At 39.7% G+C, this 11,969-nt stretch overlaps 1 protein-coding gene across 1 annotated transcript; it reads right to left on the bottom strand.

Annotated features, from left to right (window-relative positions):
* Window positions 1-9,031: 9,031 nt before the first annotated feature.
* Window positions 9,032-11,345, bottom strand: foxl3 (forkhead box L3). The gene is made up of 3 exons (XM_034861049.1): window positions 11,096-11,345; window positions 10,078-10,246; window positions 9,032-9,508 (listed from the first exon to the last, which is right to left on the bottom strand). Exons 1-3 carry the CDS (start codon window positions 11,200-11,202, stop codon window positions 9,035-9,037), a joined length of 750 nt encoding a protein of 249 aa, XP_034716940.1. The 5' UTR covers window positions 11,203-11,345; the 3' UTR covers window positions 9,032-9,034.
* Between the last annotated feature and the right edge of the window lie 624 nt (window positions 11,346-11,969).

Genomic DNA, 11,969 nt, shown 5'->3' with positions numbered 1-11,969 from the left:
AAGCAACACTAAGGAACTTTTCCCGCTTCGGTCCCAGTACAGGTTGGAAGCGGAATCCTTCGTTACTGCTGTCGTAATTTGTCATTTAAACTGCAGGTCCGTGACCTGATCTGGCAAACTTGCATTACGTAACGTAATGGACGCTTCCAACCTGTGCAGGGGCCGAAGCGGGAGAAGTTCCTCAGTGCTTTGATTTCTCACAAGGTAACACTAAACAAATGGCTTCATTTCTTGAAAAGCCACCAGACGATGGATCTCACCCACGTGATGATCGGTGTCAGAGACTATAAGGCAGCCTGCCCCCCCCCCCGCCCCGTTCTGTGTGGGTAAAGCATCTCGTTACGCCTGTTGGGGACTCCAGTGCGTCATGTTGCAGCTAATTTAAAAAAACAAAAAAAGTTTTATAAAAGAGAGTTCTGCTATGCTTGTCAGTAAGGACAAATCACTTTCTTACCCAACGCCCTTAAAGCATGCATTAACACGACCAGAGCAGCTCATTTAAGTCTTAACATTTAAAGAAACCCCAGCAGAGGCGTTCTCTTTCTCTATTCAGGACATGCCCATCACAGGCTGCAGCAGTGAGCATACCTACGAGGAAGTCGTTTCGGTGTTTGTATCAGTCCCTTTTGCAAGTCAGTCCCGAGTTGAATTGTAAATCTGTAAATGGCAAATGTCAAGTTTATCAGTCGTGTGTATATTTAAGCTACAGATGTATGAAAGAGATGTTAATTTAATATAGATATTTTTCTCGAGAAGGGTTCATCTTCCAGCTGCTTTGACGACAGGGATGTACCTCACTGGGCTCCGGTTTCTCACAGGAAAAGAGAAAAGCATTCATCTGATTATCTACAAACACAGATTTTAAAAGGAAGAAGAAGAAGAAGGGAATGCAGTATTTGTGATTGGCATAGTTGCGCAGCACACCCACAAATGTGTCTTTTTACCCTCCTGTAGGTTTCTCTTTGACTAACGTAACCGCAGTTGTTATTGAGATTATTTTGCAGAAATTTTATTCACCTCAAGCTGCCGTTTGAAGTTATGCAGGTAGTTGATTCCGTCTGCTGAAAAAATGCTTGCTGATTATTCCGTTCTTTGAATATTCCGTCTGATTTATGTAATCATGTTTTTACTGAACACACATGATGCTTTGTGTCATGGATTTACATGGGTTGAGTTTGCAGCGAGTGGTAGTGTTCTTTTGAACAGAATCCCAGTCCGAGTTGGTCTCGCTGGTATCTGAAGAGACACACACGCTGTGATTGGCGAGTTTTTACTCACTGACTGTAAGTCTGAACTCATGTTTGTGCTGTATTATTTCTGTCCTGAGATTGACTTTTGAGGACCAACATTGTGCACAGAACAATCTTGGATAATTTGGTTGTCAATACATAATTTGGTTCTGTCTTTGATTTCCAGCTTAAAGGGGTAGTTGGGATATTTTGAAGTGGGTTGGTTTGAGGTACGTGTCCATTGTCAGTGTATTTATTACAGTAGATGTCAGTGGGCATGCTACCAGTTTGGAGAAACAGGCAGAAGGATGTGGAAGCGCAATGTTTTTTTAGCCACCTACATTTTTTTTTTTTAAATCAGTTTAAGTGTATTCTATATTTAGAACAATTTGACTTCTTTACCATGCTGTCAGACAGCCCTTTCTGACTGGGAACTGAAGCCGTTATCTGTGCTCTGTTTAAAAGTCTTCTGCTTCCCAGAATTGGTTTGTGTGTAGTCAAGCTACTCCTCCACAGCGCTGCGGAGGAGGGTCTGGCTAGTCCACATTCCGGGATGGGAGAATAACGTGCTCTGGTTTATTGGCATTTCTTTAAACCAATCACAATTGTCTTGGGCAGCGCTAAGCACCGAGATATCCCGCGGTGGCGCTGCAAGATAGCCTTGCGTACGTTCAAATGTTGTTTTAGTCGTGCAACAGAAAACTCTGATTGAAAGGAGTGAAATCCGGCGCAATTTACAATAAAAACAAAGCAATCCCAGAAGTGGAACGTCAAGAATATAGACTAGTTATTGTGTTACACACTAGTTAAGTGTGTTATTGTGTGACTTTGGTGATCCAAGCTAGCCCCTTTAAAACCACCAAGGTGGCTAAAATACATTGAGCTGCTGCCGCTGTCCACAGCAGCACGTTTCTTTGCTTAAGTGCCGGTCACCATCTACCGCGGCTAATACGCTGACTTAGCAGTACCTCAGACAACCCCACTTCAAATAATCCAAGGATGTAATGAGAATTCAATATCACACTACAAAAGCTGTTGGCACCTTTTTATATTTGTGCATTTTCCACCTCCACTTTTTTTTCATGCTGACATCTTAAAAGGCCTGACCTTTCAACATGACATTTGTTTTCAGAAATGAGCCGGCTGCAGACACAGCGCTACAAATGAGACATTTTACTCCGTTGACGATAATAGATGCAACATGTTACACAATCACGACAAGCTCCAAACAAGCGTGCACTTTGACAAGCGCATTACCTTTTCAACCTGTACTGTAAATCAGCTAACACTTAGCCAGATGTAATTAAAGACAACTGTAAGGACATATTTGGCGGGGGAGGTGAAATAATTGATTAAGCACTATTATGTTTTTGCCTCCAGATCCATATTTTAAATCTTTTTCCAAAATAAAGAAGGGAAATGTTAAAGGGAAAGAATGAGAAATTCTCATAATGGTGTACGATTTTGGTAATGGAGTTCATTTTTTTTGCTTCAATACATGGCTAATGTATCTTATGTTTTATGGTTATGTGGATATTCTTGTTTGTTGAATGTGTTCGTACAAGAAGAAATATGGACATATAATACCCACCACTGATTCACAGCTAAAAAGAGAATCGCACCAGTTCTCTTGTTTTGTCTAATGAAGGATATATATTTTAATAGTTTCACTGCTACCGACTAGCACATGACAAAACAGAATCGATAACTTAATTTAGACACTTTTGACAAAGCATCAACATTGTACATTTTAAAAGGATATCTAATTTCTCCTTCAGTTTCCTTGTTTTAGTAGTCAGCGTGTGTCTGTCAGCTGTTCTGTAACGCAGGACCGTTTTATCACAGTTGATATAGAAAAAAAAAAAAAAGAAGCCTCTGTGTGTTTCTAAGAATACGTGTTACTCTCCTGTTTGCTACCACCCAGGATCCACCTGGTTTATATCGGTGTGAGCTCTGTCAGTGATTTGTAACTGAATGTCAGCATACCGGCGAGTCATCAGACCAGTTCTGCAGAGGAACAGTACGTTTCTTTGTACATCACTGGATGATATGAAAAGAGATGCTGATAAGAGAGACTGTGTTGTGCGACTGCTACTTTCCTGAGTTGCATCATCTCCCATTTCTTTTTGTGTTGTTTGACTTATGCATGAACTCTAATAAAACATTAGCAGTGTGTCCTCATCCGTTGTTTTTTTGTCTATATTTTGCAGTCTTGTTTTTTTTTCAGTATGTAACTAATTATGTGCTGTCCTCTCCTTGGTGTACCATGCCCTGTCTGGCTCCCCCTTCAGATGGTAATAGCTAAAGCTGACCTGCAGTAAACCCTCTGTGGATGCCAATGGGCTCCACACCAGGGGCTTCCCCATTGGTTGTCTGGAATCGCCTCATCCCACAACATGGGCCCCTCACATTCAGCCTCGGTCACTGGAGCGTTTTTTCCTGGTCAAAAAGGAAGGGGTGTGTCTGTTGGACAGTAGACTGGTATACACTAGTGCACAGGATCCCTGTTTGACTCAACGTGCTGCTTTTAAATGAGCAAGTGCCTCATAATCTCTTCAAAGTCACACTGCTCAAAAGAGGTGCTGGATTTCTCTTCAAGAGGTAAATAGATGCTTTTATGTTTTCAGGTTGTTTTTTTTAGAAATGTATTCTATTTCTTTAGGATGCACACTTGTTTGTGTGTTTGTGTGTGTGTGTGTGTCAGAGTGAAAACATATAAAGGCAACACCTCTGAATTTAGACAGTTGTCATATTGTAGCAAACATCACTTTAAACCAAATATTCTGTTGCAGAGGCCTGAGCGTGTGGAGCTGTTGGACTCGCAGGAATCTGTTTTTTGTTTTACTAAGAGCAAAAATATAGAGGATCCAGCTTTTCTCATGCTTCCACTCTCGAGATTCCAACCCCACCCTGGTGTTTGTAACCCCCCCCCCACCACACGCAGTTAGTTGGCACACTCTGGTGGTTCGACTACGTAGCCTGATCCGAGGGTACATTAAGTGGAAAAGGATCTGGGATGATTAGAAAAGAAACTGACAACAGACAGCAGCATCCCCATAAAGTACCCCCCCCCACACCCCCAACAAAAGGAATCCAACAACACCAGATTACAACATCTACCAAATGTACAGAGTGAGAGGGAAACACTGGCCAGAGCTGTGGTGCATTGTAGTTGCATTGCATGTAATGCTAACAGTGCAATGGGGCTGCTTTGCAGCACAGAACTCGGTCGTGGATCAACCATGAGCATCAACAAGCATGATCGAAGCATAAACCAATAGTGTACAACTGACATTTGTCACTTAACATAAGAATTCATCAACATTGTAAATACTGTTGTAATGTGAGGGAATACACAAAGTTACCCATGTATTCTGACTACTTAGATTACTGTTCCTTTATTGACCGTATAGATCATAGGGATAACCTGTCAATATATGTCACGGGAGAATTGCATGGCTTTTATTAGATAGTTGAAAGTGGATGGATGATGCATTTAGTTGGTGCTTAATCCTCTGAAGCTGTTTGAATCACCCCCGGAACTTCTCTCTTTTTTTAAGTTTTCAATATGTCAAGAGGAAATATTTCCACTCCTGTGATCCAACTACATCATATTTTTTCTACTAGCCCTATCTACTGCCTATCTAGTTATCATTTTTCAGTGGTGGAAAATCAATACATACATTTACTTAAGTACAGTTTAACTGTGACTTTACTTCAGTATTCCCATGTTCTGTTATTTCATACTTCCACTTCACTACAATTCTGTCTAACTTAACTTAATAGTTTCTTTTCTTTGCAGATTCAGATTAATTATATAGAAACATTATTATGATGTATTATTATTGTTATTACTATGGTAAATTCACAAGCTACCTAGCAGTAAATACAGTATTTAAATTCAACTTTAAATTATTCAGCTTTACCAGCTAATGTACACGTTAATACATCAGTATTTATATATTTGTACATTATTTTGAAATGCACAATTCTGCATAATGAGTACTTTCCCTTTGATTAAGTGATATTTTGCCTGTATTTCAGCCTGTTTTATTGACATGAAATGTATCGCAAGGTGTTACTGTTAGTAGAGTAGTATTTGGCTGCAGCTGATATCAAACAGTGGTTCAAGGGTCAGATGATGGCCCTCTGGTGTAAGAACCATAGACTGTATTTATTAAGAACCTTTCCTGAAGCTTTAGCACAGGTGAAGTGTTCAATGAGAACTGACAAATTAAAGCAGATATCTGACAGATTTCTGATTTATATTTTCATTTGAATGGCAAGCCCTTTCCTTTATTAAATGTCCTATTTTCCATTTTCTTTGTGGAGAAACCCCTTGTGGTATTCCTAGCAGGGACGTCCCTCTAACAGGCCAAATGTAAACAAGTCACCCAACTGCCATTGATTGACATGCCGTGGTGATTTTCTCATTACTGACCACCACTTGAAGCCATTTAAAGAAATAATAGCGTATTCCAGCCTTAAAGTGCATACTGGCTGTATACCTGCAGATGTGTGAATGTCAAAGGCCTCAGGCTGTTTCACTGATCGTCATTAGCTGGAGGCTCATACTGTCTTTCCGATGTGGATCATTCATATGCTCCTCCAACCACAAAGGAAGAAAACAACACTAATTATCATCTTCATCGCCATAATCCTCACCACAGCCTCAGTGAAATCCTAAACAAGCACTCAAGATTAAATTACCTATCTGTGTTTATAATTTACTTTATATTAACGTTGCAGATCAATGGTTTCCCAATTTCCTCCACCTGTGATGTTGCTGTTTCTCACCCAGAGCTGCTCATGTTACCCAGCAGTATTATAAAATCTCAAACAAAACACATTTCCACACTCCTATAAATGAGATATTTTACAGGAAACGTAATTATAAACAATATGTGTGAAGCATTAACTAATAATGAAACCATACTGATGAATTTAGAAGAGTTATTTTAATGGAGGCCATTCATTGGGGCACTGTGCCAGTAGCTACAGTCTCACATATTCATCAACAACATCATATGTGCATTGACTTTTCGGGCCTGACTGGTGCTTTGCTTTCTCTTTAGCTGCCTTAAAGGACCCCCGTAGCCTTGGAGCACTTTATGCTAAGTTAATTTACCCAAATATATCCGCGGCTTCACGGCAGCAGCAGCCCCCGCTATTCAACATCAACAACTTTGTTAATGGAAACTTGCTGATCCATAAACGTTTGTGCCGTCGCAGACGTTTGCTGGGGGGCAGTTCACAAATGAATGTTAAAAACCCCGCAAATCGATGAGGGGCATTTGCAAAGGAGGAAAAAGGTGTGTTTAATTATAATTGCGTCAAAAGGGTTTGTGTGTGTTTGTTGGGGGAGGCACTGTTGTTGTAGGAAGGGGCCTCTGTATTTAAATAGGGTCACATCTCAGGCCTCACCTTGCAAGTGTTATGCTATATTAAATGCCACTCATGTTAAGTGCGTTGAAACCCTCCTCTGATGTAGTCAAGACATAATATAAAGGTTAAATTGAAAAATGTCCCTTCGACGGCATAGGAACGCGCCATGATTGATCTCCCTTGTACAGGCAAGTAAATGTTAGCCAGACCTATGTTTCGTTAAGCCTCTTTTAAAGTGTGTGAATATGATTGGTTATAATAAGGAGTGACTGGATCAGAATTTAAGTGTCAGTCAATCAGGATTTTCAAAAGGTCATTGGAAAAATTAACAAAATATTTGCACAAAGTGGGTCTGAAACGACTGATACATTTAGAATGAACCTTTTTTTTTTTTTTTTACAACAGCAGATATGTCATAGTAGCAAAAGCATTACATTACCATGGCTCTGTTCTATTCAAATGTTCCAGTAAGCCAATGGCAGGAACAGCTGGGCCCAAATCCATGCTCCATACATTCTAAGATTGTGTGTTCAAATTGGAAAACTGACAAATTAAACTAGACAGTATGCACACTAAATTGGATTTTACTGTTAATGGACACTATTCTTCCACAGTGCAATGCACAAAGGACCAGGAGCATCTGGGAAAAAAATGATTTGAGTGCTGAGAAAAAACACTGACTTTTTTGTAATTACATGCCACAATCTAATGTAAACTATACACTGCTTGTTATACTATGGAGTTTAAATGCCGTCAGCATACTCAATTAAACATAAAGTCAAGTTTTTGTTTTCTAATGAGCCATCACCATCATCTGCATCTAGTTTTAATTTCTTTCTGCTGTGAGCAGCTCCTCCATTCATGTGTGTGTATTGCAACGTGGGAGAACTACATTACCAGCATACCCATGATCAGGTGTGTTTTTTTAGTGTGCATACTGTCTGTTTTGCGTGAAACCGGATTAGTATGCAGGATGGAGACACAGTTGGACTGAATGAATGACAGCATTGCACATCCTCTACCATTTCCTTGTAAAATAAATTGTAAAATATGTTTTTTTTAGTTTTAGTGTTTTTTTAACTGCTAAAACGGTATACTTTGATGTAGTATGCAGCGTACTGTATAGTATGTTGAATAAGAATAATGTTCTAGGGATTTGGGATGCACAGAACCCTGGAAGTGGAGCAACTGAATGGAATTCAGACATCATTAATTCCATGCTTTACCTAGTGTGACATGTCAATAAGGTCTGTTGCCAACTTTGTTAGAAAACACTTGCAGAAAGAGAAAAGGTAAGCAGGCGTCACGTGAATAAACACATTTTGATGGTTGTTGCTCCTACTGTGTGTGATATTACACTTTGAATTGTGGGAAAACTACAAGGACGTCAAGCTAAGTTGTAAAGCAAATAATTTATTTTTTTCTGTTGAAATTGTTTGTCATTTTTAGAAAATGAAAAATGTGATTTCAGTATTAGTGCTTTTATATGGATGTCTGAGCATCCCTGTGCAGGATGGCGGATGTGCGAAGTTTGACACTGCAAAGTTGTCTTCACTATAATTGCATTCATCTGCGGGAGGACGAAACAGGATGTGAAGGTACAAGAATGACTTTGTGACATCACAGCAACCATCGGGAGCCAACCATGGTCCATTATGTAACTTACACATTTCAATATGAACATTGGTGAATGGACTTTTCAGTGAAGTAGGACAAAAATATATTGGCACGTTGAAAAGTTCTGCTTTTCTCAATGAGGGAAAGGGAAAAGATAGAATTTTAGTTTTTTTAGAATGACATATTTATCGAGAAAATTTATATATTTTTTGTTTTTGTTTGTTTCTGTTCAGAAGGGGATCATTGTCCAGCTAAACTCGTTTGTCTTGACATTCACTAAACTAAGGTAGGAGAAATAAAATGAGAACGTACATAGATACACACATCATGTTCAGGTTTAACAGGCGGCCAAATGAATAACGGAAAACCATCTGAACAAAGTCTTTTTTTATGAAGAACAACCAACCAAGTTCTGATCTGATGATAATCCAGTGACACTTGTTTTGCCTGATCAGAATTTGAATGCATTTTTAAACACGACATACGTGTGCTCACAGCTCCTGTGTATATACATATAGAAAACCTAGTCTATGTCAGCACTGCACGGACAGTAGATTGAGAATATGAACGCTTTACTGTATTCTTCCCTCTAGTCTTTTGACTGTTTTCCATCTATACCATCACACAATACTGTACCTCTATACTTTCTTCCTCATTTATGTTGTCATTCTTTTCAAGTCATTAAAATTCCTCCTGTGGAGTTGTTTCCTCTGTGTTTCAGTGTCCTTACAGTATTTCCCATTTTTGGACACCGACAAGAATAAATTAGACTGAATAAATTCAGTCTCTGCTTTCCTCTGTTCTTACAGAGTCCAGAAGTGCAGGTTCAGATGCTGTGGCTCCAGGACATGTACGGGAGGTCCTGTGGGGCCTATGTGAACGGGGCCGTGGGAGGATCTGAACCCCGGCAGGGGTGGATCTGGAGTGGACAGGATGTAGTCAATGCTAAACTTGATCTCTGACTCTGGTTTGCCCTGCTGGGTGGGGTTAGGGTTGAGGTGGTTTTGCCGGGGGCCGGGCCTCGGCCTCTCAGGGTTCAAAGGGCAGAGGGTGGAGTCGGGTTCCGGGTGCCGAGCTGAGGGTACGTGCTGATTACTGTGGCTCTCCAAAGGGTGGAAAGGGGTTTCTCCTGAATCACGTAAGCCGATTTTCATGTTCCTCCTGCGCCGGCGACGCCGAAAATTGCCGTTTTCAAAAAGGTCGAGCATGGATTCACAGCCGGTGGCATAAGTCCAGTAGTTTCCTTTTCCCTTCTCATTGCCCTCTGCCCTGGGAACCTGTGGGAAACATCAAAATCCTTAGTAATGATTAAGAATGTAAAAAAAGAAATACTATAATGATTTTACTGTGTCTGGTGTCTTGTCTTGAGTTAAGTTCTGCATTGTGCTCTGTTTTGTTGCATTTGTTTTTGCTTCTGCTGTTTTGTGCCAGGTTTTGTTTTACTTGTCTTTCTTTTTGTCTTTTTGTATTTTAAAAAGTCTTTTTTTACATTGAGGGTAAGGGACCACAGATGAAAATTAGCTTTGTGGCTAATTCTGGCATTTTTAACCCATGTAAAATCATGCTTATGTTGATTTGCCCTTTCCCCTTTTCATAACTAAAAATAAACTGGATTGAATTTCTTATTATTATTATTATTAAAAGTAAAAAGAACACTACCCTACAACAATCTACTTGTTTTCTACTAGATACAGAGCTAAAAAGATTTTTTTTTTAAAGGGAAATAATTCAATTAATTAATAGTTTAAAATTGATTCCTTAAGTCAATTGTCCTCTCACAGGCGTTTGTGCCTATATTACACTTTAATATCCCGTTAAGGTGAGATCATTTCCCCGTGTGCCCTACCTTGATGAAGCAGCTGTTGAGAGACAGGTTGTGTCTGATGGAGTTCTGCCAGGCTCTTTGGTTGGAGCGGTAGTAAGGAAATCTCTTCATGATGAACTCATAGATGCCCGACAGAGTAACCCGCTGCTCGGGACTCTGCTGGATGGCCATGGCTATCAGAGCTATGTAGCTGACACACACACACACACACACACCTTCATCAGCCAACGCATCATGCAGGCTCGTGACCTTCATATTTTGTTGACATTCATGTGAAAAAATGTTAACAATTGCCAAATCTACCAATTATTTCCCTTGAATATTTTTTCTTTTCTTCTGACCTTATCAAAACCCTGTGTGTATACACACACACATATGTATATATATACATATGTGTATATACACATGTGTGTATATATATAAAACAGAACATTATGGTTAACGTAGTGAAGATGGAATGGAAGGTTTTGAATATTATCTTTGAACAGATGCATGCAGTCACAGGAAACAAGGCTGCTGTATAAAGACATATTTACATTTATATTGTTTTACAACTCTAACAAAAGTCTGTGAAATAATCATGAAAATCAAAATATGTGAAATGAAAAGATCAACTGGATAATAACAGAAAATCCAACAATAACAGAAGATCAACAGCGCACCACTGAAGGGAAACAACACAACTTACCAGAAATTAAACCACTGTACAAATTAGTCTCAACAGTACACTTTCAATCTAACTGCCTCCCTCTAAAAGCAAAGTATTAGTGTGAGTAGTTATGTTTTGAAAACTACTTTATTATACAGAATGTACATGTTGTGTACACCGGTAAAACTACAAAAAAAAATGTTATTTTGTCATAACTTGAGGAGGTAAAAAAAAAAGCACAAATCAAACGGAAAACACATTTGAAAAGAAAAATAGAAATACAATTGCTGTATATGAAATGTTTTAAAACTTAGTGGATGTGTGTGACGCACGGGCAGGCAAAGTTACATTGACAGATGAAGTTACGTTCAAAATGAACATGGTCCATACCTGTAAGCGGGTCTACACATTTTCTTCTCTTCGTCCGTGCTGGAGGAAGGGTATCCGTCTCCATCGTAGTTAAAACAGTTGAAGGGGTAGTTGGAGTTGTCAAACATAGCTACACTTTGAGGAGTTGGATGTGTGATCCGAAGTGTTGGGCTCGTCAGAGTCTCCTGGCCAAAGCCCAGCAGCAACCCCCTGTCCTGCTGCTCTGCTCAGCAAGCAGCTGACACCCATATCTGAGCTGTGCTGCTGACGGCTGCCTCCAGCCCCCCCACTCCCCTCCACCATCAGGACCACCTCTCTGACGCCCACATTTCACATTTCACATTCACAAATCTCCTTTTGTTTTGGATTGCTGGTCTTATGTTTACTTTGTCACCAGCTGATCTACTGTATGTCATCTTTCAAATGATGCTGTTTTGAGCAGACAATACCAACTTTAAAACCGTAATATGCTTTAATCTTACATTAAAGTGCATTAAACTCCAGCATTTAAGTGTTTACCTAACTGAAACAAAAAGTAGGCAATCAATCCCGACAAAAAGAATCAGTGTTAAATTATTGCCAAGGACAATTATTCAAATATTTTAGACGCTGTAATTGTGCGACAAGGCTTCATTCTCTTATCTTTATAGACCATGTTTTTTTTCTTCTACTGAAGAGCTATTGTTTGGTAAAGCACCAACCATCACCTACAGCTGTTTTGTAGAAGAAGAAGAAGAAGAAGGAGAAGGAGAAGGAGAAGAATGTTTTCCCTCTGAAGTGTAGATCCAGCCAACAGGAAACAGCCAGTGGGCTTCAGTGCATCAAAATTGCCCTCGGCCAATGTACATGTAGCTGTTGGGCTGGTCAGGCTGAGCAGGTTACTTTGTTCCCTTTC

The sequence above is a fragment of the Etheostoma cragini genome, chromosome 21 (assembly GCF_013103735.1).
Source record: "Etheostoma cragini isolate CJK2018 chromosome 21, CSU_Ecrag_1.0, whole genome shotgun sequence".
In the NCBI taxonomy this organism is placed as follows: Eukaryota; Metazoa; Chordata; class Actinopteri; order Perciformes; family Percidae; genus Etheostoma; species Etheostoma cragini.
Note: the sequence above shows the minus strand (reverse complement) of the source record. Positions and strands in the feature narration are given on the sequence as shown.